At 39.8% G+C, this 26,096-nt stretch overlaps 1 protein-coding gene across 6 annotated transcripts in view; it reads left to right on the top strand.

Moving 5' to 3' along the window:
* The window catches only part of gria2b (glutamate receptor, ionotropic, AMPA 2b), a 48,141-nt gene extending 33,394 nt beyond the window's left edge, over positions 1–14,747 (top strand). Inside the window, exons 7-16 of one of the 6 annotated variants that reach the window (XR_014597200.1) lie at positions 3,373–3,540; positions 5,077–5,181; positions 5,377–5,484; positions 5,841–6,047; positions 6,128–6,495; positions 7,606–7,804; positions 7,940–8,187; positions 9,546–9,660; positions 10,170–10,284; positions 11,859–11,993. Coding sequence is in view for 5 of the 6 variants with exons in the window: in XM_084010150.1 (XP_083866276.1) it covers positions 3,373–3,540; positions 5,077–5,181; positions 5,377–5,484; positions 5,841–6,047; positions 6,128–6,495; positions 7,606–7,804; positions 7,940–8,187; positions 9,546–9,660; positions 11,859–11,993; positions 12,653–12,817 (1,818 nt within the window). In the remaining variant the exon portion in view is untranslated. Of the gene's footprint in view, positions 1–3,372; positions 3,541–5,076; positions 5,182–5,376; positions 5,485–5,840; positions 6,048–6,127; positions 6,496–7,605; positions 7,805–7,939; positions 8,188–9,545; positions 9,661–10,169; positions 10,655–11,858; positions 12,108–12,652 lie in introns of those variants that run through there. The other 5 variants (XM_084010150.1, XM_084010149.1, XM_084010151.1 and 2 more) reach the window with 5 other exon arrangements.
* The last annotated feature ends 11,349 nt before the right edge of the window (positions 14,748–26,096 follow it).

Raw genomic sequence — 26,096 nt, 5'->3', positions numbered from 1 at the left:
CTCAGGACACTTAACACATTGAGCAGGACTAGAATACGCTCAAAATTTCAAGAGTCAACACAATTTCAAATTCCCAACATCACCCAGGGGCAAGCGTTACAGCGACAGTGGCGAGAAAAAACTGCCTTAATAGGCTTTTAGGCAGAAATCTCGTGCAGCCCAGGCCCTTGGGTTCCAACTGCATTTGGTGTTGGTAGTATGGTAGTAGTAGCATTAACAGTAGTGGTGGTATTAACAGAAGCAATAGTATCAACAGTAGTAGTCCATGGCAGCAGGCACAGCCACGCCGAGATGGATCCATCCCAACCACGTCGCCGTAGACCAGAAAGCAGGAGTAGTTGAGCAGTCACACAGCGGGCAGGTGGAACTACAATGTGGTGTTTCCAGCATCAGGCCAGTTAGCAGTCTGCATCGGTAAGGACCTCAGTGGACTCTGCTGGACCAGAAAGCATAGCCAGACTCCCGGGAGTGATCCCGGGAGTAGTCAAGTTAGTGACAGTAGAGATGCCGATTTTAGTCAATTACTTTAATTAAAAATACAGGCGGTAAGAGGCAAACAAGACCACAACATCGGTGCAGTCCGGATCAGGTTCCACCACGGTCCAGGGAGACCTGCTAGGCAAGAGAGCACAGGGACTCCAGGGGAACATACACAGAGAGAGCGCGAGAGAGAGAGAGAGAGAGAGGCTCAGTGTGCCACTATAATCCCCCAGCAGTCTAGGCCTATAGCAGCTTAACCAAGAGCTGGCTCAGGGCAAACCTGAGCCAGCCCTAGCTATAAGCGGTGTCAAAGAGAAAGGTTTTAAGCCTACTCTTAAATGTGGGAACAGTGTCTGCCTCACGAACCAGAACCGGAAGACGGTTCCACAGAAGAGGAGCTTGATGGCTGAAAGCTCTGGCCCCTGTTCTAATTTTGGAGACTTTAGGAACTACAAGTAACCCTTTATTCTGAGAGCGTAGTGCTCTAGGAGGACAGTAGGGTTTAATGAGCTCTTTAAGATATGATGGTGCCAGTCCATTAAGAGCCTTGTAAGTGAGGAGAAGGATTTTAAATTCTATTCTGGATTTTACTGGCAGCCAGTGCAGAGAAGCTAATACAGGAGAAATGTGATCCCTTCTTCTGGTTTTAGTCAGAACACGAGCTGCAGCATTCTGGACCAGCTGGAGAGATTTAAGAGATTTATTAGAGCAGCCTGATAATAAAGAATTACAATAGTCCAGCCTTGAGGTAACAAATGCATGGACGAGTTTTTCTGCATCTTTTTGAGACAGCATTGGCCTAATTTTAGTAATGTTACGCAGGTGAAAGTAGGCTGTCCTCGTGGTTTGTTTAATATGCGAGTCAAAGGACAGGTCCTGATCAAAGATAACTCCAAGGTTTCTTACAGTAGTATTTGAGGCGATGGCAATCCCATCAATAGTCGCTATATCTTTAGACAGCGAGCTTCGGAGGAGTTTAGGCCCAAGTACAATAACTTCCGTTTTATCGGAGTTTAACATCAGGAAATTGCAGGTCATCCAGGATTTTATGTCATCCACACATGCCTGGAGTTTAACTAGCTGATTGGTTTCTTCAGGCTTGATCGATAGATATAACTGAGTATCATCAGCATAACAATGGAAGTTTATAGAGTGTCCTCTAATAATGTTGCCTAAAGGAAGCATATATAAGTTGAAAAGGATTGGTCCGAGCACAGAACCTTGAGGAACACCGTATTTAACTTAAGTGTGCCTGGAGGATTTTTCATTGACATGCACAAACTGAGATCGATTGGATAAATAGGACTTAAACCAGCTTAATGCGTTTCCTTTGATGCCAATTAATTTTTCCAGTCTACATATTAGAATCTCATGGTTAATGGTGTCAAATGCAGCACTAAGATCTAGCAGAACAAGTACAGAAACCAGTCCTTTGTCAGAAGCAATAAGAAGGTAATTTGTAATTTTTACCAGAGCTGTCTCTGTGCTATGATGTACTCTAAATCCTGACTGGAAGTCCTCAAGTAGACTGTTATTGTTGAGAAAGTCACAAAGTTGATTGGCGACTACTTTCTCAAGGATCTTAGAGAGAAAAGGAAGATTTGATATTGGTCTGTAGTTTGATAAAACCCCTGGATCTAGAGTAGGCTTCTTAAGAAGAGGTTTAATTACAGCTACTTTAAATGACTGTGGCACATAGCCTGTTAATAAAGACACATTGATCATATCTAATAGCGACGCGCTAACTAAGGGTAAGACTTCTTTCAGTAGCCTGGTTGGTATCGGGTCTAGGAGACAGGTTGAAGGTTTAGAAGAAGAGATCATTGACGTTAGTTGGTTTGGGTTGATTGGAGAAAAGCAGTCTAAATATATATCAGGTCTTAATGCTAGTTCTAAAACTCCTGAGTTTGAGGGTATCGCGTTTCCAATTGAAGGCAAGATGCAAGTAATTTTGTCGCGGATTGCTAGAATTTTTTTTCTTCTAACATTTGAAATATCCGCCATCGGCAAAACAATTTCTCCCACCGTCTGTCTGCAAAATTGTCAAAGTTCACGATCTGGTTTATTGCCACATAGCCAGGCTGCTGCAAGTGGTTCAAGTCTGGGTGAAAAATCCCTCTGACATTTACAACTCAGAGCAAATTAGTGCAGCACAGCCAGTAAATACAACAGAAAATAATGAAAGACCATTGGACATAGTGTTTGTGTTTGGAACTTCAGAGGAGGATACTTTATTTTGAAAGTGGATCATGTTCGTCCTCACTTGCATAGGTGAAATATGTCTTCTTTGCCACCTAAACAAATTGCTATATTCAAGATCCATGGTTTTACTTGAGACACAGAACTGACCCTTCTTATGCAGTTTGCCTCAAATCATCGAGAATAATATTTAGATACATGGATGGTGTTGAGACAAGTCACAAAGCCATCAGCAGTGAAGCAAAGCATCTAATTTCTACAAATTGAGACACCACAGATTTGCATTTTTTTTTTCTTTTTTTTTTTGCCCAAATGGAATAAAATTATTGGGAAATTAAGTAATAAAAAAATGCCCAGATTCTCACACCAGTGTTAGATCTTTTGCTTCTTATCTCCGTGGTCTCCTTTGGTGTAGAGCCATCTTTGACCAGCTGCACTGGCAAACACAAACATTGCATCTGCAGTTTACTGGCATCCACATTTTGCGATTTCTTGGTCTCACAATTGAAATATTTAACTACAGACGTTTCACATCATTTAAGGATAAGACTGAAAATCCCTTTGTTAACAAATCCTAAAAGATCAAAGACTAAAACATTTGCGGATTTTAGATTTTAGAGAGAGTTAACATTATAGTTAGGAGTTCCTACCTCTCTGACATTCCCAACATCGTTTCTCATTGTCCCGCTCTAGTACACATCAGCGTTGACCTACGACGCCGTGCAGGTGATGACAGAGGCCTTCCGCTACCTGCACAAACAACGCATCGACTTCACCAGGAGGGCCAACAATGGTGACTGCCTGGCCAATCCCGCTGTTCCCTGGGCTCAGGGAGTGGAGATCGAACGGGCACTCAAACAGGTAAGACAGTACACACAAAGATGTGCTGGTGAAGATGGGTTGCCATGGTAACAGAAGATCTCCCTCAGGAAAAGCACCAAACACCCACAGAATGTACTTTGCATATAAAGTCAGAAGTTTCCAGGACGCATGTGGACATGTGCTGACAGTTATTCTTCAGAAGAGAAACAGAGGTCTTTACCCACAGTCCTCCGAGCTTTGGATCGAGACAAGATTAGCTTCACTCCTGCTGAGAAATGAAGCTTGACAGTCAAAGGAAAGCCGACGTGTTTTCAAGGTTGTAGCTACAGCTTCTGAACTTGTAATACAAATCAGAATTTATGCGATTCTACCTTTTTGCCCGAGAGCAAATTATAACAGATGTCAATAGAAATTTAGGTGTGGCTATTCATATTCAGAAACCATTTGCTTTATCTGAAATTGCAACCTTCAAAGGATAAACTCAAAGAAAAAGTACCTGTCAAATACATGGAACATGTTTGATGAAGAATAAGGGTGATCATATTAGATTTCCAAGAGCAGTCATCCAGCTGACTGGTAGGGATGCACAGATAAAACTTGTCCCCCAATACTTTGGATGCAGCAGATATCGAGTGCCAGTGATCGAGATCCAACACCATTGTTAAATTTTTAGCCCTTGCTCTGTGGAAGTGACTGGGATCATTCTATTTGTGGAAGGCAACACCAGGCTTGACTTTAACAATAACTTTTAAATAGAAAATATATGTATGAATAAATGTACCCAAATGTTATTTATTATTGAAATAATAAATCGTGCACCAGCAACTTGGTAGTAGAATCTTCTAAATGAACAGGAATTACAATGCATCCTTACTGATGCTCAAAGATTTTTCTTTATATCTTAACTCCTACCACTCTGACTTTGGAAAAGTCTCTGATCTCTCTTCCAGAATTGGTCAGTATGGCTTTGATGCCTTTTTCTGTTTGACATGATGTCTGGATAGGCATTTAAAAGATGAAGAGTGACTGCCTTAAGCCATCCCATGGGGGGCAAGAGAGGGGACTCATAATCAACATGCCACATGATAAGTACTTATGCACACATTTTTCAGAAATGAAATCCATTCAGCATGTTTGCTAGGCTTCAAGGATACACCCAATGTGTTTTGAATACAAACATTGCATTTAAAGATAACTCAGTTTCCAAGAAAACTCCAAAGGATACCTTAAAGCCTCTGGTCCTTCCTGTCTTTGCCCAATTTTTCATCTCCAATCTGAAGAGCAATAGATTCCTTATATCTTTCCCCTGGTTTGTAACTCAGCGAGAAGCCCCATTTGAATTAATTGAAGTAACTTTGTAGAAGAGGAGAGAATAAATGAGCACCCAACTGCTTTACTGGCCAATATTTAGAGGCTTCTCCCAAACGTAGATGTCTCCTTCCACACAAACTCACATCCGACTACTTGTTTCAATCAGAGTTACTGTTTTCATGTGACGGAGGAGTCGTAGTGTACATGCTGTGTCAGCCAGTTTGCAGACGGCATGTGGTAACAGTTTGATTTTCTGCATCTAAGGTGCGTGTGGAAGGCCTGACGGGAAACATCCAGTTTGATCAGCACGGCAAGCGAGTCAACTACTCAGTGAACATAATGGAATTAAAGACCAATGGTCCCGTAAAGGTAGGCATCCGGATGGTCATCTTCTCTAGAAATAAAAAGGAATACATGTGTCATTTCGTATAATATATAATAATAAGTGTTTGGTTGTATTGTTTCGGTTGGAAGTTAAGGATCAAATTTTGTAAAGCAGCACTCTGAGTGTAGTCTTCGAGATTAATCGTACGCATGGATTCTATTGTTTTTCCCCCTGAACAGATTGGATACTGGAATGAAGTCGACAAAATGGCCGTCACCAAGTCAGATGTCTTCGCAAATGAATCGACTGGAATGGAAAACAAAACAGTTATTGTCACCACCATCTTGGTAATTATTATATATCATTAAGAACAGTTGAATCAAACATATGGTGCCACATTATTAATGCTATAACCATTTATTTTAACATAGAACTGTATTTGATTTAGACCAAGAATGTTCCATTAATTTTCTATTAAAGGGATGATAGTTTTTCCTGTATGAATGTTGTCTTCAGTTTGACAACCAGAATAACACCAGGCCACTAATTTATCACAATGTGCTTTTTATTTGACAAGTGGCCTCTTGTATTCATATTGGTCTGTGATCCTGATGTGAAACCCTTGTTTTTGAAGCTACTTTTAACATTGTGATTGCAAACCTCTTGATGAGCGGTGTTTTCTGTTTTTGTCTCTGTCCTTCAGGAAGCCCCATATGTAATGCTGAAAAAGAACGCTGACCTTTTTGTAGACAATGAGCGCTACGAGGGTTACTGTGTGGATCTGGCTGCGGAGATAGCAAAGCACTGCGGCTTCAAATATCAACTGAAAATAGTGGGGGATGGAAAATACGGAGCCAGAGATGCAGAGACCAAAATCTGGAATGGGATGGTCGGCGAGTTAGTGTATGGGGTGAGTTGTCTATAACGAGAGGTCTCTTAAGTCTACGATTGACACCGCGACTTATTCTGTCTTGTCCTTTGGTTTGGTAGAAAGCAGACATTGCGGTGGCTCCTCTGACCATCACCCTGGTACGAGAGGAGGTGATTGACTTCTCCAAACCCTTTATGTCTCTTGGAATATCGATCATGATAAAGAAGCCTCAGAAATCCAAACCGGGAGTCTTTTCTTTCCTGGACCCGCTGGCCTACGAGATCTGGATGTGTATCGTCTTTGCCTACATCGGTGTCAGCGTGGTGCTGTTCCTCGTCAGTCGCTTCAGCCCATATGAGTGGCACACCGAAGAGTATGAGGATGGACAGATCCAGACCAATGAGTCGACTAATGAGTTTGGCATATTCAACAGCCTGTGGTTCTCCCTTGGAGCGTTCATGCGCCAAGGCTGTGACATCTCACCTCGGTAGGTTAGGAAAATCAATGAATGTCATGTCTTTCTCTGTTTAATTAACCAAAAATATGTCTTCATGCATTCATAAATTCGAATGGAAGTGTGATTTATTACATTTCATAGTAACTGCTTACAGAGGCTATGAGTGACTGATTTATTTTTATCACAGTCAACAAGGTGCATCTTTAGCCATGTTGGTGGTGAATTGGTCCAACACTTCAGTCCAGAATGAAGAATAAGGACAATGGGAAGGAAGAATTTTAAATTAAAAGTCCAACATTTTAGTCAAAGACATTTCTAAACCTTTAGTTTGTCAGCCACAACTGTATCTAATTTTAAACTACCGCTAACAACCTAATTTTAGGATAGTAGCACATGATACTAAAATGCTAAATCTGAGCATGTTACAATATTTTGCATACAGGTTGTTTTTAATATATTGGCATAGCCTACTAGTGTATTTATTTTAGTGCTTTTATTTAGTACATTCTTTTGACACATAATGTTGTTCCTATTTGTAGATTGCTCACAATTATATGTATGTAATGTATATATTGATTTAGGGCACTTGTACGTAAGGCTAGAGTGACATATTCCAGAGAGATGAATCAACATGTCTTCTGCATCTCATCTGGATGATGTGAGGGGTGTCAGCCTGACTCCAGATCAGACCGTGTTATATATTGTTAGTTTATTTCTCCAACTGACGCAAGGCTGTCCTTCCCTTATTTGAAATATCTGTAGAGCTTGTTTGTTTTTTGGAGGCATGTTATTAAAAACCAGACAGAACCTCTACATATAACTTTAGGTATAGATTTAGTATTATTACACACTGCAAAGAGTCCAGCACATTCACAAGTCATTGCCTGCTATGATAATATCAGGGGTAGGAAAATCACAGGTTTTGTTTGAGAAAGGATTCATTGCAATGTGTAGGATTTTGACAAAACTTGAATAAAGCTGACCACTATGACATGTTTGTGACTGAAATCAAGTCCACTCTCTCACAACCATTGCAGAATATTTTGTTGATACCAAATGATTTGTTAAAACAGACAGTGTCAAGTGCTGTTGAATGATTATAAACACAACTTCATATTTCTTTACATGTCCTTCCAATAGATCTCTGTCTGGGCGCATCGTTGGTGGCGTGTGGTGGTTCTTCACTCTAATCATCATCTCCTCCTACACTGCCAACCTGGCTGCTTTCCTAACTGTTGAGAGAATGGTCTCTCCCATTGAAAGTGCAGAGGACCTGGCCAAACAGAGTGAGATAGCCTATGGGACTCTGGACTCTGGCTCTACTAAAGAGTTTTTCAGGGTAAGAGATATTCTCCTTCTATTCTTCACCGAATGCATTTTTTGGCTGAATCTTTAATGTATTGTTTAAAGCACTTATAACCTGAATATTATAAACAAGTGCTACTTCCATTGTCTTTTTTTTCTTTCAACATAGCGCTCAAAAATTGCCCTATTTGACAAAATGTGGACATACATGCGCAGTGCGGAGCCCTCTGTGTTTGTGAAAACCACAGCCGAGGGGGTTCTGAGGGTCCGCAAGTCCAAGGGGAAATACGCCTACCTGCTTGAGTCCACCATGAACGAGTACATCGAGCAGCGAAAGCCCTGCGACACCATGAAGGTGGGAGGCAACCTGGACTCCAAAGGCTACGGGATCGCCACGCCGAAAGGATCCTCATTAAGGTGGGTGGAATAGTATAACAATGTGTCCAATGTTGTTATAGTATCCCACCTACCCTGATGTAGCTTTGCTTATTTGTCTCTGGTTTGTATCAGGAGATGAGGTAAAGCCCCTTCCCCTTCAAATTCTATAAATACCATTGCAATTTATTGTAAGTCGATAAATTGCAAAAAAAATGTTTTCTATTTTTTATATATATATATATTAATATATTTGACTAACTGACAAATTTGCTGCAATAGTTTCCCAAATTATTATTATTAATGCCTTATGAGCATATGAGACTCATTCCCCTATCCAGACTGGATTTCAGTTGGGTAATTAAGGCCCATTCTAATTAATTACTCTTAATGCAATTTTGAATCATAATTTGAAACTTTTCCATTGCTTCACCAATTTGATCTAAATTTAGAACACTCTCCTATAGTCGTTCTGTCTAGTACTGTCCTAGCGTCTGTCCTTTTTCATGTTTCTATATGCTTAACATTTTTGCCTTGTTGTTCTGCCTTTTTCCCCTCTTTTGATTAACTTTGAATGATTGATTACTTTGCATATTTATGATAAGAGATGATAAGATGATAAGTTAATTGTATACTGTCATACCTGTTTTGCTAAACCCTTGCAGTACACTCGTTTTATAATGACTTAATCAACATTTCCTTTGTGGAAAAAAATTGGAAATAACAAAAAGATGTTATACCACCTGTTAACTGTGGCACTGCTTGGGTTTCAATATGTATTTAAAATGCATTTTCTAATGTTGTATGATTGAAGCCATTTAGATATGTATAGTAATAGCGTTTTACTCGGTGTGCCCCTCAATTGGATCAGTTGCACAAAAATCTCCCTCCATCCCCAAACATAGCACGCATATATATATACAGTATATATATATATATATATATATTCCTTATTGGGTTAGCTGGGTTAGAGGGTGATTTCTTTGGGAAATGTTGCATGTTTTTGACATATTTCCATGAGGTCTAACCGTTTTTTCCCCATTACTGCTGTTTTGCTGTCTCTCTTTTAGTGGAGTCACTTGCCAGACACTGTTATATGTATGTTGTGGATGTGAGTACGTTGCTGTAGCCACTAGTCCCCCTAGTCTTAGCACTCTGTCCTCTCTGTTGTGTTACGGCTAAGCTCTGCCACCTTTGACAAACATTCATGTTGCACCCACATTTGATCCTGATAACATCAGATTGCTATATTTTGATAGAAACTGCACAAATACCATTAGAGGGGAGGGAGGGTAATAGACGTAGATCAATTTGTTTTAAGCTCTAAAATGAGGGAGTTGATAGACAAACAATTGATAAGTGGCTCACCCTGTCTTACAAGTATGTTTTATCGTTTCAAGAAATGCGGTTAACCTCGCAGTACTAAAACTGAATGAGCAAGGCCTGTTGGACAAATTGAAAAACAAATGGTGGTACGACAAAGGAGAGTGCGGCAGCGGGGGAGGTGATTCCAAGGTCAGCCCCAGTGAGCAAAGTGATGGGTAACTCATTGCAACTCCCAAAAGTAAGCAGCAAACCAGCACAGGGTCCCGATCCGCACTGACAGCAGGCCAGTCACCTGCTGAATCAGCCGCCGAGCGAGCAACGCTCAGCAACGTGAATCACAGACACGTACACATTCTGTAGCTGACAATCGGGCTCTCTCCAAAGAAAGTGCGAGACACGTGCAATGACCTCAGCAGCTCGGCCTGTCCCCATTGGCTCACTGCACTTGGACGTACGGTGTATCTGTTGCCCTTGCTGCTTACTTCAGGCGATACGTTAATGCACATTTGGCTCTGCAAAACTCGTTTTTGCTTAGGCCAAATGGCGCATCAACGTCCATCGCCACTGCAACGGAAAGAAGAGAAAGAAATGTAAGAAAGAGAATCAAAGACAGAGAAAAAAAAAGTTTAATCAGTGTAAATGTAATAATAACATAAAATAACATTGATAATGTTATTTATGTTATTTTCCACGTGAAGAACGCCAGTAAACCTTGCAGTATTGAAACTCAGTGAGCAAGGAGTCTTAGACAAGCTGAAAAACAAATGGTGGTACGATAAGGGTGAATGTGGAGCCAAGGACTCTGGAAGTAAGGTTAGTCACTGCAGGTTCTATGTAATTCAAGCACACTCATAATTATTAGTGGGAATGACCCCGTTTAAAGTAATGATAAATCATTTCAAGCAAATGCACAAACAAAGCATGAGATGCCTTGGTAAGATGTAATTTACTAATGCCTGCAGACCTACTAATGATTAATACCATTTATATTATTTGATAATACAGTAATGCATGCGATGTCATTCTTGAAATGTGCACTCCTTTATCAAAATGACCCCGCTAAATCCTCTTTTTCCAGCTCCCCAATTTACCACGACATATGAAATGGAGAGTTTTTTTCTTACAAAAAGACTTTCACAAGATATTAATGAATTTTAAAATTTGGACTCGGCTACACTACGCTCACTGCACCTAATACTGAAATCTGACAGTGATTGGCTAATCTCTGGACCATCTATAAAGGGTGTCCAATGGTGTTAAATGTCCTCTCTGTTGTATTTGTACCACTGTCCTCCACTGTGTAGTACTGTGTGAGTCTTGTGTTTTATTTGGGTTTGTTCGTTTTCTTGATTTGCGTGGCCTCGTGTTGATATTAGTGTTATAAATATTAGAGTTCACGCTGATTTCACAGACACACCTCTCACTATCACTTGAACTATATCACAAATTATGAGAAATCCACCTTTTTTTTAAGAAAAAAAAAGAATAATTGAAATAGCAAGCCGCTCCTTCACCTATCTCTTCTCCAGTGTTAAACTTCATGAAATCAACGATCAATTATTAATGAAATGATCCATGTGAGAAAAAAAAAAACACACAAAAAGAAAACAAAAAACAAAGCACTTTGTTCTGAGTGATTCTCTTTCCTCAGTTGGCACTTGTTTCTTTTCCTTGATAATTGATACGCACCTCTGTCTTGTCAAACAATTACTCCCAACTTTCAAACATGTTACTGTGACTGTGTTGTCTATGGCTGTCGTGTTGTCCCTCTTCCCACACAGATAAATTGTGCACCACTTTGAAAAAGGTAGAGCCCTATGTATCCATTTGGCGTCCACCTTAAATGAATACATGGGTGTCGTATAAACTAAAGAAAACCCACCGTACTGTATGTGTCAGACCCCAATTGGTTTATTGCTAAGCTGTCTTCCTTCTTGTCTCTGTCTCTAAGTAAAGGTCTTTGAGCACGTTTGTAACAGCTTAGCCCTTTGTAATGGGCAACCCATGTAAATGGTCCTTGTACAGTACAAATTTTGGATGTAGATCCACAACACATAGACTTTGAATGCACTGCATACAAACTGCTGCTGCATTTCATTATGATTACAGTACTAACCTTACCCTCTACATTGCTTTAAATTGACCCAAATTGAAAGAAAAAAAGCACCTGTGTGTTACGTCTTGTTATTTTCTGTGCTTTTTAGATATTATTGGCTGTCAAAAAGTGTTTTGTCATGATTAGATATAGTGGTGCATTTTTGTGCATTTTTTTATTTTTAATTTTGGTGACGTGATAGTTTTGTTCATGTTCATTTAAAAAAATATATATTTTCAAGCTTTTCTCCCTTGCCCCACCGGCTGACCTCCTTTCCGTGTGCACTTCGCAGGAGAAGACGAGCGCCCTCAGCCTGAGCAACGTGGCTGGGGTCTTCTACATTCTGGTCGGGGGACTCGGCTTGGCCATGCTGGTGGCCTTGATTGAGTTCTGTTACAAGTCCCGAGCCGAGGCGAAACGAATGAAGGTGGCAAAGAATGCACAGAATATTAACCCAACTTCCTCGCAGAATTCACAGAATTTTGCAACTTATAAGGAAGGTTACAACGTATATGGGATCGAAAGTGTAAAAATTTAGGGGGTAGGGAACGAGGATTTCATAAATTCCCCCCAAATGCACGCTTTTTTGGCTCCATCCGTTCCATCCCTCAGTGTTAGTGAATGAAGAGGTTGGCCAAAGGATCGTATGTACTGGTGATTTATGATTTAATGAGAGAAAGAGAGAGAAAGAGAGAGAGAGAGCGCTATCCCCCCTTTTTAAAGATTAAAACTGTGTTCGTCCATTTAAGTTTCCTTGCTATTTGAAACCATTTTCATGTATGACTGTTGATGGCCATGCTTGTTAATACCTCTGTCCTAGTAACACATTTCAACAATAATGCTTGCGATGACCATGCATACGCCGTTACATGATCATTTAAATCCTGCATTGTGTTGCCCATTGAGATCACATTTGGTTCTCATCGACATTCTCATGTTTTGAACATTTCTAAATCTTTTAAGCTTACAGATGTGGAGATACTCGAACCTAACACGCTGCCTCCTTGTTTCTGTATGGGATTCTTGTGCGTGTGAATGTGTTTGTGTGGGTGATTGTCTGCGTGCACACGTGACCTTTGTGTTTAGATGACCTTTGGGGATGCCATGAGGAACAAAGCGAGACTTTCCGTCACTGGGAGTACTGGGGAGAATGGTCGGGTGATGACTCCAGAGTTTCCTAAAGCTGTCCACGCTGTCCCTTACGCGAGACCTGACATGGGACTTAACGTCAGCCTGACAGATCTGTCCTGATCAATGAGAAACTTCTGAGTGCCTTACAATGGTTTCAATAGAGTGATTTTTTTTTTATCTGTCCTTCCCTCCCTCCTTCTGTTTTTTCTGTCTCTGTTTGGTGACAAAGGAAAGGTAGGAGATGGAGGCTTCATTTTGTGTCTCACAAAGACTTGTATTGTTGCTCTCTGTCTCGATTTCTCATCGTATAAAACACCTCTCACCTGGGTGGAATTACATCTTGGAATATAAAAGGGGGGCTCTTTTCTCTTTTTTTTTTCTAAACTGATGACACCACGCTTTTCCTATCTGACTGTCTGGACTGAGACGGAAACGAGGGCTTGATTGATGACAACGGCTGCTTCTGGGAGTCAGAGTTTCAGTCATCTCAACTGTGTTTGTGTGAGCGTGTGTGTGTGTGTGTGTGTGTGTGTGTGTGAAGAGCGTGGGTGTGTGTGCGTCACTGGAAGATGTCGTCAAAAAACACAGTTTCTGAAGCCACCACCGCCAAACAGGAGTTTCAAGCACACTTGATATCATCTGCATTAAGATGTGAAATTGTCCTTTTTTCTAAGAAAATCTAGAAAAAGTTTATTGGAGAAAAAAATATTTTTATGTATTTTCACAAAATAGCTTTTAAATAAACTTGCTTACATACTGGTTGGATATAAACATCTTAATGTGTGAGTATTAAAGAAAAAAATACTAAACAGCTTCTAGTTCCATATTTTTAAAGCCAAATACATTGAATATGGGGCTGAGATGTTGAAATAATGTAATTAATTCCTACTCTGAACTTTACTGTATATTTTATTCTTTAACATTTGGTGTTGATATGAAATATATGTCAATGCTTGGCATTTGGAATCAATCCGTCTATGTTAGTTGGTGCAGCGATTCTGCCTTCTACTTTTGTCTCTTTTTTTTGCTTCAGTGCTTTTGTTTTTGTATTTTTTCTGACGAGAACCAGGGTTGTTCTACCTTGAAGAGGAAATTTGACCTGTTTACACGCCATCGATGCAAAACAACAAACATAAAAACATAGTACAGTCTGGTATTATCGCATCATATTTTGAAGTGACATCTAAAAGAGGCATCCACATCCACATGGTTCACGTGGTGGTTCAACATGCCAAATAAGTAAGAGTGCCAAATTCTAGTGCCAGTAGATATGAATATAGTCTTAATATAACCAATCACTGTCATCTCAGTGAATGTAAATGATACATTCTGTAACTTTTTGTAACTAGGTGTACAGTTGGTGGCAATGACAGTGCTAATACAATAGCATTTAACGCCTTGTTTTCCTGTCTCCATGTATTTTGCATTGATCTGACAATAAAGTAGCACCAGTTGCATGTTGTTGCCGCAAATACGACAAATGTTTATTTCATTACTGCCAAACATGCGTTTTCATTTTAATTGTTGAAGTTGTGAGGTTAATTGTTTGAAATTGGAAATACAATGTGAGACAAAGTATATATATACATAATATATATACACAATATACATATATACATATATTTTGTATAAAAGGTTTGAAAAATGATAGCCGCTATTCATTATGGTGTGAAAGCTACTCTCATAAAATACTAAATTTAGTTACTAATTCGGAAAATTCTGTTTTGTTTTTATTTTTCAGTTATGCAGTCTTACCATAAGTTACTTACGAAACTTATACAGACGAGCACTTCTAATTCTAAGATGTTTTATTTCATCTTCTCCTATGAAATTGACCTATGAAGAATATGTGACTGCAACACAAAGGGAGGTAAACTGTATAATTATTATCACTGTTGTTTTTGTAATCAACAATAGAAACATATACCGTAGTCGCTTATCAAGTTCATTGCATATTCAGGCTATTCTCACTGACATTTTGTATATGGAATGTGTGCTAACTTGTTTATTTTTTGGGACTCTTTCTAAATAAAAGTGGCTGATCTCTTGTAATTTCTCAGCTTGTGTCATTTATTTAAAATGAGTTGCTGTCTGAAAGGGTCACTGAACAATGTTTTTCTTTATGCGTCTTAATGTCTTAAATTAGATGGAGCATGTTCACTACTGTCTTTCAGCCAATCAGGAGCAACGAGTGCCAGAGTTTTAATGGCAGAGGAGTTAATCAGTTATCAACTAATGTAGAAGTATAATTGTTTACGGAAAAGGTGACCTTTTAAAGATCATTATATTAAATTGTCTGTTGAAGTTATTCTTTGATAGCATGAATTAAGTTGCCAACTGGCCGTGTAGTTTAAAGTGAAACATTATTCAGCCGATGTTAATTGATTTGGTTAAAGGCCTGACGCTCACACATGTGGTCCAATCATAAATGTGTTAGTAATTTTCCCTGGTTAGACTTGATTGACATCACTCTGACTGTCCTGTTAAAAGCTCTGCACACCCACACGTGTTTTCAATTTCCCCCGGCTGATTAGCCCTCTGTGCAGGTGAAGCCGGGTGAAACTCGAAGTTACATTACATCACACTTAATGAACTGAGGTGGAAGCCGCACCACAGTGACATTGTCCAGATTTAAATATCCACACTCACAGACTCACAGACTTTCATGAGCGCTTAGGGCTGTCCCGCTTTCAAATAGTCAGAGCTTGAAGGCTTGGTTGAACGTACTTTGAGCCCTTTATGCACACTTTCCATAAGCCTACATTTCTGCATACTTTGCCTGTTGTGACATTGAAACACAGGGTGACCAGGGGAAGGCTGGAAGCATCAAAAAAAGTCTGGCAAATGTGTGTTTATTCATTGTGTTAACAAGGATTTAAGATGGTCCATAAGAAACGCATGGAATTAGAGAAATGCTAGCATAGAATACACTTCACACCTATTGTATACATAATTCCCTTAATCTTGCTGTTTTTATAAAAACAAGTAGCCTAAATAAGTGAAAGAGTTTTGGTGTTGTCAGGGCAACGTGATGCCACCGTAAAGTGCTGCTTCATTCCTATTCAGGCACAGTTGACGCTAGTTAAAGCAGTTAAAGGGTTCAGGGCTTAAAGCTTTGGGGTACTTGGGACACTATTGGGACAATCACGCGTCTATGTAGTAGGCCTATAGGTTGTGCCTGAAATTTGGTAATGCAGTGACTTCTCACAGGTTGGTAAGCTGCTTTGGCAGGCAAGCTTATTTTTAACTCACCCTCCAGCTCAGCCAAGCTAGTGCTAGTCAGTCACAATAATCATTCACAAAAGAGCCTCTGTATTTTGATACTACTGTCCTGTTCTGTCCGTTATAGCATTGTGTTCACTATTACACACCATTTTATTCTGTGATAAGATGAGCAAAAATAAAGCTCTCTAAGCTAAAGTGCATGCTAAAGGTCAGATCACACACTTGCAAGGTCATCAGCAATAAGCTCAGTCGCTAATTGTTCACAGTTCATTTAAAAGACATTACTGTTGATTGTGAGTGAAATCATAGGTTGAGGCTGAAGTTAAAATGTCTGAGTTAGTGGACTGTTGATGTGCAGGGGCTTAACGGCCCTCTAAACTAGCATAAACAAAATAGCATAAACAAACTAGCATAAACGCTTCTAAAGAACGTATTCAACTCTATTAGCCTTCCTTTGAGGATTTTGGATGCCAAAGAAGTGTCAGTGCTTTTGCCAAAGGCTTTTTATAGTTTTTTTGAGTGTGGTGCAGATTGATGAGCTCCACCCAACGTCACACTGAGCTGAGAAAACTGAAAGCACCTGTGTAGGTGTGCACAACAATTTCACACGATAAGGATCAAGTCGTGGTTTAAGTAAAAAGGTTTACAGAAAGTTATACATTGCTGATTATTTTTCTAATATGTTAAGAAAAGTTTAATTGAAGTCAGGAACACGTCTTTTAAATAACCTCTTAAATGTAAAAGGTATTTAATGCTAATGTAAAATTTGATGAAACATTCCCAGCTCTAAATATTTGTTTCACTCTTGAAAAACACCATGGTAACTCTCACCTTTGTAGTGTGTTACAATCCATGGAGTAGAATAAATCTCCTTTATGAGTTTGAAGCAGTTTAAAACCCTAGAACACCATTGCTGGGTGGTTTTCACCCGAGCAAATAAATGCATGTGATTTTCATTATGCTGCGTTTATCGCAGTGTGATAGTGTCATGGGTCTCTGGGTAGCTTCAGCATTGTCTTTGACATCTTTGATTGCATGGGTGTTTTCCTAATCCAAAACACACTTTTTCCTACAGGCACGTTTGGGTGATTTTCACCCAGCAATAGTGATAGAAGGTAAAGTAGGTTACTACCCTGCGTGTACCGATTGCATGTAAGGAATAAGGTAAGTAAGAGTGGTGATTTCCAAGAGAATTCATATTATGATAAAGTTATTTTAGTTAGCTGGCCTTTTTTTACCCATTAAAAAAAACATTTTTTTCTCTCTCCTGCAACTATTTGTGTGCCAAGGATACTGAGCCTTCACCAGGGAAGTCTCAAATATCCCAGGAATGGGTGGACCAAAAACCAAGTTTCCATCTTCATTATTTTTTGGGGGGAATTTTTTGTTCCCAAATTCCTAATTTTCCAGTAATTTTGGAGCATTTTTATATGGTCCCCTCATAATGCATTTTTTTTTCATTTTGTTAGACATTACACAGTTTAAAATAAAAGAACACTACTCAAATTTGTCATGTATCGTCATGTTTTGATATATTTTGATGACAAGTACTTTTTATTGGGTGTATTATATCGGGTAAAAATCACCCGGCGTTAGTGATGGTGTTTTGAATTTGAGCATAGGTTAAAGCAATAGAGTGATGAGGTGCCTTATTTAGCCCTCCCTCCTTCTGCTGAATGGTAATGAATGTCACATATCTTCATGAACATGGTTAACTTCCATCTGCTCTATAAGTTAATTGCATCATATATCGTGTTTGGCTAAATAAAAAGATAGATAGATAATTCAAAGTGCTTCAAAGAACAATAAAATAATACAGTAAAGGTAAAACATGTCATATTAAAGTGCAATAGAAATACAGACAAGAAATCCACAAGATTAGGCCAATACTCTCAATGCTTAAGCCAATAATAAATGATTTTGCCAATTGTCTAAACGCTAAGGAAAGGATGTTTATTGCTTCCTTTCTTATCTCTTCCATCATAAGGAGCACTGGACCATTCTTTAAAGAAAACAAAGGAGATAATGCCATTCCATAATTCTTTGGGGCAGCAATATTTAAAGGGATGCACAATCCGGCTGCTAATAACATCTGCCGTCACCGTGGATACATTGAAAACAGCTTTTCTTAAGGGGTGTTTTGAACAGGAATCAGTTAGCCTCGGTTATACTTTCGGCAGTCAGTCAGACAGACCCAAGTTGACCCGAATACATGATGAAGAACCGTTCGGATCTTTTACACCATCGGCTTTTCCTCTCAAAGTTCTGAATTTTCTGCACTCATCCACAGCTCCATAGCTAGAAAAACCTGCCACACGGGAACCCTCTCTGCTGTCTCTGGTGATTGGACGTCATTTAGCATGTGGACAGTACTCGCAGCCCTTGCCTGTACAGCAAGGATACATCGCTCTTAACTTTTCCTATTCTGTTTGACCACAGCCTGTCTTCCTATAATTCCAAAGCCATTTCCTTTGGGGACATACATAGGGGATTCCCTGTCATTGTTTGAGCTCATCCCAGATTTTAAAACTGTGATGTTCTTACCTACAGACGTGATATTGTACAATGTGCACATGTGATGTGTTGGACTCGAGGGATGGAGGACGGTATCTTGAAGAGAGAGGGAACACAAACACATTTTTAAAAGCAGCTCTTCACTCCAGGCAAACATTCCACTCTGCTCCCCACATATTCCAAATCTGCTCACATATCCTGATCTAAATACTAGCGCTGAGGAGAGGGGATGCTCACCATCTGTTGTTGAGCTGGATCAGATGGCTTATGGTTAGTGGGCACATCTGGTCAGCCCAAATATACTGTATCCTGAGGGTTTAGCCAGGTGGACAACAATTTGAATTCAGGTCTCACCTCCAACACTCCTTTTGTGTTTGTTATTATTGACATGCATTCGTGATAAATACCTGTTTATCTGTTTATTTGCATGAAAAAGAAGCTACACAGCTATCCCCAGAACATAATAACTTGGCAGGTACATGATAAAAATGATTAGTTTGAATATGAAACCATCTCATACGATGAAATTAAATGAGAAAAGTCTTGGAATTTGGGAGATAGAAGTGTGCGAGAGTTACTGTCCCTCTACAGCTTAAATGTGTTGAAGAATTAAGCCTTCCTATTGTACCTCTCCTTGATCCTCATTCCTTTAACGGCGGAAGGATTAAGTTGCAAAATTAGATATCTACAGTTTTAAAGAAAGTCATGCTCTCACAAAAAAAATTATTTTGACTGTAATTATTGTTTCTTCTTATTTGACCTTTGTATAGACTGCCTTTCCCCGTATGTCCACTGAATAATGTTGCTATTTAAGCACTACATTGCTGTATAACTTTCAACCGAAATATAGAGATTTACATAACCTTAATCAGCCCACTTTCTTTTTGTATTTTTAGCCTTTACTTTAAGACCCATGACTTCTTAAAGGTCAGGAGTGTCCCATGGCTACATAGCAAACATTTTTGCTCCTTTATGATATTATCTGCAGCCTGAGGTTTCTTGCCATTTATTGCTTTTGAACTTTGTGTACATGCAAGATGGAGCAATATTATCAGCAGTGATGTAGCTAGCTATAAAAAATATATACACGAAAGTGAACCAACCACTGATACTATTTTGTTTTTTTTCTATAGGGAAATTACTTATTGAAGTAACATTCCCCAGGAGCGACACTATCATTCCACCAATCAGTCTCACCACCTTTGTGTAATCAAGTGTGCTTACGGGCCATTAGTTCAGCCAATCATGGCAGGGAGGGATGGTTAACCAAAATGAATCTTCACCCATGTGAGCAATCAGCCTGAGAGGCTCTCTCTCTCTTTCTTTCTCTCTCTCTCTCTCTCTCTCTCTCTCTCTCTCTCTCTCTCTCTCTCTCTCTCTCTCTCGCTTCTACGCACATTGCTGGTTTGTCAATGGTTGTTCTGATTGGATCCTCCCTGGGCTGAGGCTAATGATGACAGAAGGTACACAGGGAATGACCTGAATCTGCCACCTCATATAGGAGCCATCAATAGCACAGCCAGGGCAATGCCTCATCTTCAGGTTTATTAACTACGGCCTGACTGGCTGCCTTGCCTCATTGAAATGCAGCAACAGAAATGCTCACACAGCAATGATGGTGCAGATTTAGGATGCGAGGAGCTTCTTCTTTTTTTCTGCTGCAAGTGATTTCAAATTACATCAACTCATTGTCATACTCATCATCATATATTTAAATATACTTTTCAACATTTGAACAGGGAATTGACAGAATGGTATTTTTCTATGCGGTATCAAATAAAGAATCAGTTCTGATCCATGTTATCGCTACTTTAATACAGCTACACTTTCAGTGACATTTGGGCTTTTGCAGATAGCCAGCTCAACTTAATGAAGCCGACGCCTGACCTAAATGTCACCAGAATTCTATCACGGTGAACATTTATGTCAAGTCAATACTGACTGAACCAACACTGACTTACCCATTCAAGAAGTTTATAATAAGAAGGATTGTTATTCTAAAGTGTTTAATTTCAAAACGTGCAATTTAAATGACAACGGTAGCTCAGGCAGTTCAGGTGTCTTCGGGGGTTAAGGCCAGAGGGTGACAGTTACCAGTCCTCTTAACACCTGAGCTAGGAAGACAGCAATGCTAATGCAGTATCAGATTAATTTACATCACAGTGATTCAGATGGCCATGGACAGGGATTTGTTTAGTGCCTCGCAAACCCCAACTGCAAAGGTTTACCACGACAAAATGTAATGCCCAGTGTTTACTTTGGTGGAATAATTTATTTTTGATGAATAGGTCACAGGTAATTGTTCAACTCATTAATTAGAATCTGGTTTCACCTCAGGGGTCGATAGAATTAATTTAATCTGTGAGAAAGAAGCCTAGAGATGTGAAATTATTAATTAAGATCTTGTCACAATGAATGTTTACATTGCACTTTAACTCCCATTGCACTAGATAATATGACCTGTGGTCTTTGAACCAAGATTGAGCAGGAGTACTGCCGGTGTTTTATATTGATGCATTTGCAATTTTTTAACTTGTGGATTATTAACATGTTGAGATAGATGATAATTGATTCACCCTTGGAGTCAATTATCCCAAAATGTCTTCTCCTGCTAGCCAATCAATTATCTTGCCAGGGAGAATATGCACACTAATTAGTGTTGTGACAAAAAAAAGAAATGAGACTAAAACCATTTAATCAATACCGGAATGCACGCACGCACACACACACACACACACACACACGCACACACGCACACACGCACACACGATCTCAACTCTGATTTACATTTTATTCATGTCATACATATATTAATACTCAACCCTGTCTCCTACAAAATGACTTTCCCATACAAGTAAACAGCACTCTCAAATGCAGAGTAATTTGAAACTCATTCCTGATGCATCAAAAAGCAAGCCATCCATGACAAAATATGTTTCCCTCAAAACATAATTTGCAAAGCAGTGTCTTTGTGGGAACGTACTTTTTAGGAGACAGAGCTGTGATACTATCATAGCTGATAATATCTTAATAACAGGAGAAGGAAGAATCATTTGCAAACTGATATAACATTCAAAAAGAAAAGAAATGTGATGGCTTCATGAGATAAGCAACTTATACCGCTGACTCCATTCATTTGATCTTTGAGTGGTATAAAGAGAAACAGGATGAAGGGATAACAGTACACCTCTTAAAACCAATTACATTTCCAATGCAAATGTTGCATTTTGGATTAATTTCTGCTTGTATTATGTACAGCCAACAATACAATGGCTCATTAATGTTTACTCCTTTCATTTGTCTTTAGCTCTACTAGAGGGACAAGACATCTCTTTTAGCAGGGAGTCGTCTAATCGCAGCAGTGACTGATTAGAAACCCTGAGTGGCTGCTAAAGCATCTCAACACTGGCAGAGCAAAGAAGAGTAACATATTCCTGAAGCAGCCAAGGTGGTGGGTGGTGTTATATGCTGTAAAACAGTTATCCCCTGGCTGGGTTGTCATGGCAACAGTGTTAGCTGGGTTTCTCATGTTCCAGTACAGTCTGTCATCCCTGTAGCTGCACGTTGGTGCGCGAGGGCGGAGGGGGAGGGGGCTGCCATGCATACCACCATTTTAAGTCCCCCATGAGAATAAAACAATACATCCGTTGTGTCTTCTATCCGCGGAGCGCGTCTATAATCGTGTGTGATTCGAGATGGAGCGACAGCGAGGGGCGATTCGAAACGAACCGAGAGCTCCTCTCTTGGATGAGGTTGAATGCATTTCCATGGTAACGGACCATGGCAAGCTGTTGTTTTGTTGTTTTCTATGCTTCGAGCACATCGAAGGTGTGCACGCTGCTCTGAGGTGGCATTTTCTTCTGCAAATGTCAGAGACGCAGAGGCTGCGTTTTAATAGCAGTGACATTCAAAATAAAGCAAACTGAGGATTTGCACATTGATCACATTTGTTTAATCTACGAGTTGCCTCAGTGGTGTGACAGGTTAAGTACTACACGTGCGGCAATCAATCATGTGTCTGCCTGTGTGTCCAGAGATTCATCTTCATTTCCATTTTCTAGAGATTGAGAATGACTTGGAGACATGCACGCCAGCGGCACAAACAAAACAAAAACAGTCAAAAGCAAGCAAATGTATCTTCTCTCCTAATTTATTGTAGGAGAAATTCTCCCTCTCGTTGTGCAGTTTTTTGCATTGTTTGCACTCACTTGCTTGCAAATGCTGGCTGAGCAATAAACTAATGGTCTGTCTCATAACATATATAACGATGTACAGAGGGAGGTCATCCTTAGTGAAAATGGATCACACCAACAGATAAAATTCCGCTTGGATAAATGTGCTGTATGAATTTACACCCTGGATGTAGGCCTATAATTTCTTCCTATTTTACCAAACCCAAGGGACAATATTGTGCAAATCAATAAATCATTGGTTTTAATACTGTCATGCAAACACCAACAACTTGTGTGAGTTTACAAGAAACAAATTCATATTATCCAGATCCAGAATGCTGTGCATACATTTTCAAACAATACTAAAAATGTCCTAAAATGAAGAAAATTAACCAGTATTTGTTTCCCAATGAAAATAAAAGGTTGCTGTGTTTTAAGGCAGCAAACTGCTCCAAACTGGATTGTTTTTATCATCTGAAAACGAGGATAATTCAGGTTTTTCTAAAACCATTTCATGGCAAATCATCAGCACACGTACAGAGAGCTAAAATGATTCACCTCCCATCTCGACACTGAACGGGCAATTTGTTTTCCTTTTGAATATTTGTAAATCTGCCAACTTAAGAAGCCAAGAAAGAATACAACTTCTCCACTGAGCAACTAAAGATCATTGGCTTTTAGACGAGTGAGATGTTACTATACATGTGCATAAACACATATGGACTTAAACATGTCCTTTAAGGAAAATATGATCTATTTTCAGTAACCTTTGTGTTATTAAAATGTGGGTAACGTGTGCAAATGAACAATGTTGGGCTCCCCTCTGTGTTAACAGCAAACACCGTTCCTTTGCACTTTACCCATATTGCAACAATTTAAAATCAATTTAAAAAATCAGCCTTTTAATTTTGGTTCTGACAATATACAGTATGTTCAAACAATTGTTCTCAGACAAACATGACATTTTATAATAAAATGAAATACTATAGTGAACAAGTCAGAACAGACACCTAATTCAGCAAAATGCCCCCGCCACTTGATGCACTATAAATTAAATATAAAAGAAGCTTCAAAATAATGATGACTGTGATGGGAAAGTGGCAAAGAATATTGCAGCTGATCTGACGAAGGACAAATTAAGCAGCAGCTGTTTGGGGTGTGTCACAGTGAGTTCCCATCTGTTCAAAAAAAGTCTTGAGCTCTAAAAGTCAAACCCCTGCTATTTCCAGTCCGCCTTTATTAAAAATATTGATTTCTACTGATAATGGCATGCCATTTGCATCATTCCTTTAATTGTATCAGCTTGATATGATGCTGCATTCATGCCAAGGTTTCTCCCTAAAAAACGAAATTTTAATTTCAGTCAGATATAAATGAAATGATAACCTGAGGCTTTAGCTTCAGCGAGCGTTTAGAAATGAGAGTCATTTGGTTTTCAAAGGAAGATTCCACTCCCAGACAGACACCATCTGCCTCCCAATGTCTCGTTGGCCGATGGAACTGGCATTGTCAGCGGCGGTAGGGGAAATGGACCTCTCGTCTAAGAAGATGGATCTTTCATGTCCACTGAAGACCACTGAGATTAAATCTTTCATCACACTGACTTGCACTGATTTATGTAGCCTATGTAGATTGCAGTGCTATTCACGAGAGGACTGCCTTTCAGCTATGCATGAGCAGAGGCTCACGGTGCTGCTGATCGGCAGCTGAGCGTGTGTGGGAATAAGGCTGAATGAGTTGGGTGCATGTTTGTGTGTGTGTGTTTGCTTTAGTACTTGTATCTTTGCGAGGACCATCGGGAGTTTTAGACGTAAAGAGTGAGGATGTGTTTAAAAAGCGAAGGCACTTTGTTCCATTTCTCACTGCTTCCAAAAGTTGTTTCCGGGTCATGGTTAGGATAAGGTTCAGGTTAGGTTTAAGATGAGGTGCTAGGCATGGTCACTTTCTCATCTCATCTCACTCCCCACTCGTCACATACTGCTGCTTGGTCTGTGCCAAGCCACAGAAGTCCATGCATGCGACGCACCAGCCCATTCGCAGGGTAAAGCCCAAGTAATGCTTCCGTGTCGACACAATGCAAGGGGGCTTGCGGACCCCTTACGTCCTTGCGGAACCCCCTTACGTCCAACGCAAGGGCCTGACGTGCACCTCCCAAAAATCCTAGACGCGCGTCGAGGAGAAGCAACACCAACGCAACACCAACGCAGCGGCATTGGCTGTGATTGGTCCACTAACTACATCCGCTGGAGACCGCTTTTCCGGTTTCCACTCATAAACACCGCCATTTAAACTTTTAATAGGCTACTTTTATTGTTTGCAACTTGTTTTATTGTTTGCACCTTGTCGCTTTTGCACAAAGAAATAAAACACCAAGTTCTGAAAAATTGTGGATGTTTAAAGCCGGAAAGTAAACAAATAGGCTATAACGAGGCTAACGACGATATACGTCAAGAGTCTCAGTCGGTCGGTCAGTCTTTACAAAAAACATAGCGCCCTTTACCGGTGTGGCATTGAATTGCATTTCGACACGTAAACCCAACGCAGAACCATCACGGTCTCCCAGCAACTGCGTGGCCATTGCGTGATCACTACGCGGAAGCATAACCGAGCCTTAAGACAAGTAGATTTGAGTGGTTGGAAGACTTCAAAGGGGTTATATAAATGCTGGTTTTTACCATTTATTATTGTGTTACAGTGTTTTTGGTAGAATGCACAAAGATAGAGTATCATAGGCTAGCCAGAGCGTTAGACACTGATGCAGAGGGGCGTGAAAAAAACCTCTGTCTCTTATTATTAGATGATCAGAGTAACTGATGTAGTATAAAGTGCACGCTAGTCTGCTAAGGGCTGGTGGAAAGGGTGGCGGATGAGTCGTACAAACAGGACATTTTCTAGTGCGTCTGACTGTAGTGGCTAAGGGGTTAATTAAGCCTTTGAATGCCGTTGGTGTGGTTGAGGTTAGATTCATGGCTCTCTCACCAACAAGTGGCGCAGATCATTTATTTGTTGCGGTTATAGAAGCATGGTGGTGTAGCGACTACTCACATGGCTAGTTGGTAAACTAATGTAGTTGGCACATTGTAACCGCTGGCACACATCTTAGCAATTTTTTTCACAATTTAAGTAATTTAACTAAAGAGAATAAAAGCTCTCCCTTTTGTGGAATAGTGTATAACCCGTAACAGGAGGGTTACATAAAAGTTTGTACAACAAGTAAAAGGGAACACTGGCTTCCTCCATTTTAGACGCTCCGGCTCTCCGTTCACTCAAAGGTCAGCACTGTCAAGACGGCTTGCTATTGGTCAACAGCACAAATTCCCATGTCAAAGTTAACCTACTTTACCATAGAGCTTTGCCATTTAAACTGCTGGTGATACCAGGGCTTTATGGGCTAACAAAGGAATTCGAACAATGATGGATTCTTGTGTGTCATCATGTAATAATTTAATCATTTAAATACATTTATATATTCTTTAACATTGTTTTCT

Source organism: Eutrigla gurnardus (genome assembly GCF_963514095.1).
Source record: "Eutrigla gurnardus genome assembly, chromosome: 5".
In the NCBI taxonomy this organism is placed as follows: domain Eukaryota; kingdom Metazoa; phylum Chordata; class Actinopteri; order Perciformes; family Triglidae; genus Eutrigla; species Eutrigla gurnardus.
The sequence above is the reverse complement of the archived record's forward strand: the minus strand, read 5'-3'. Positions and strand labels throughout refer to the sequence as shown.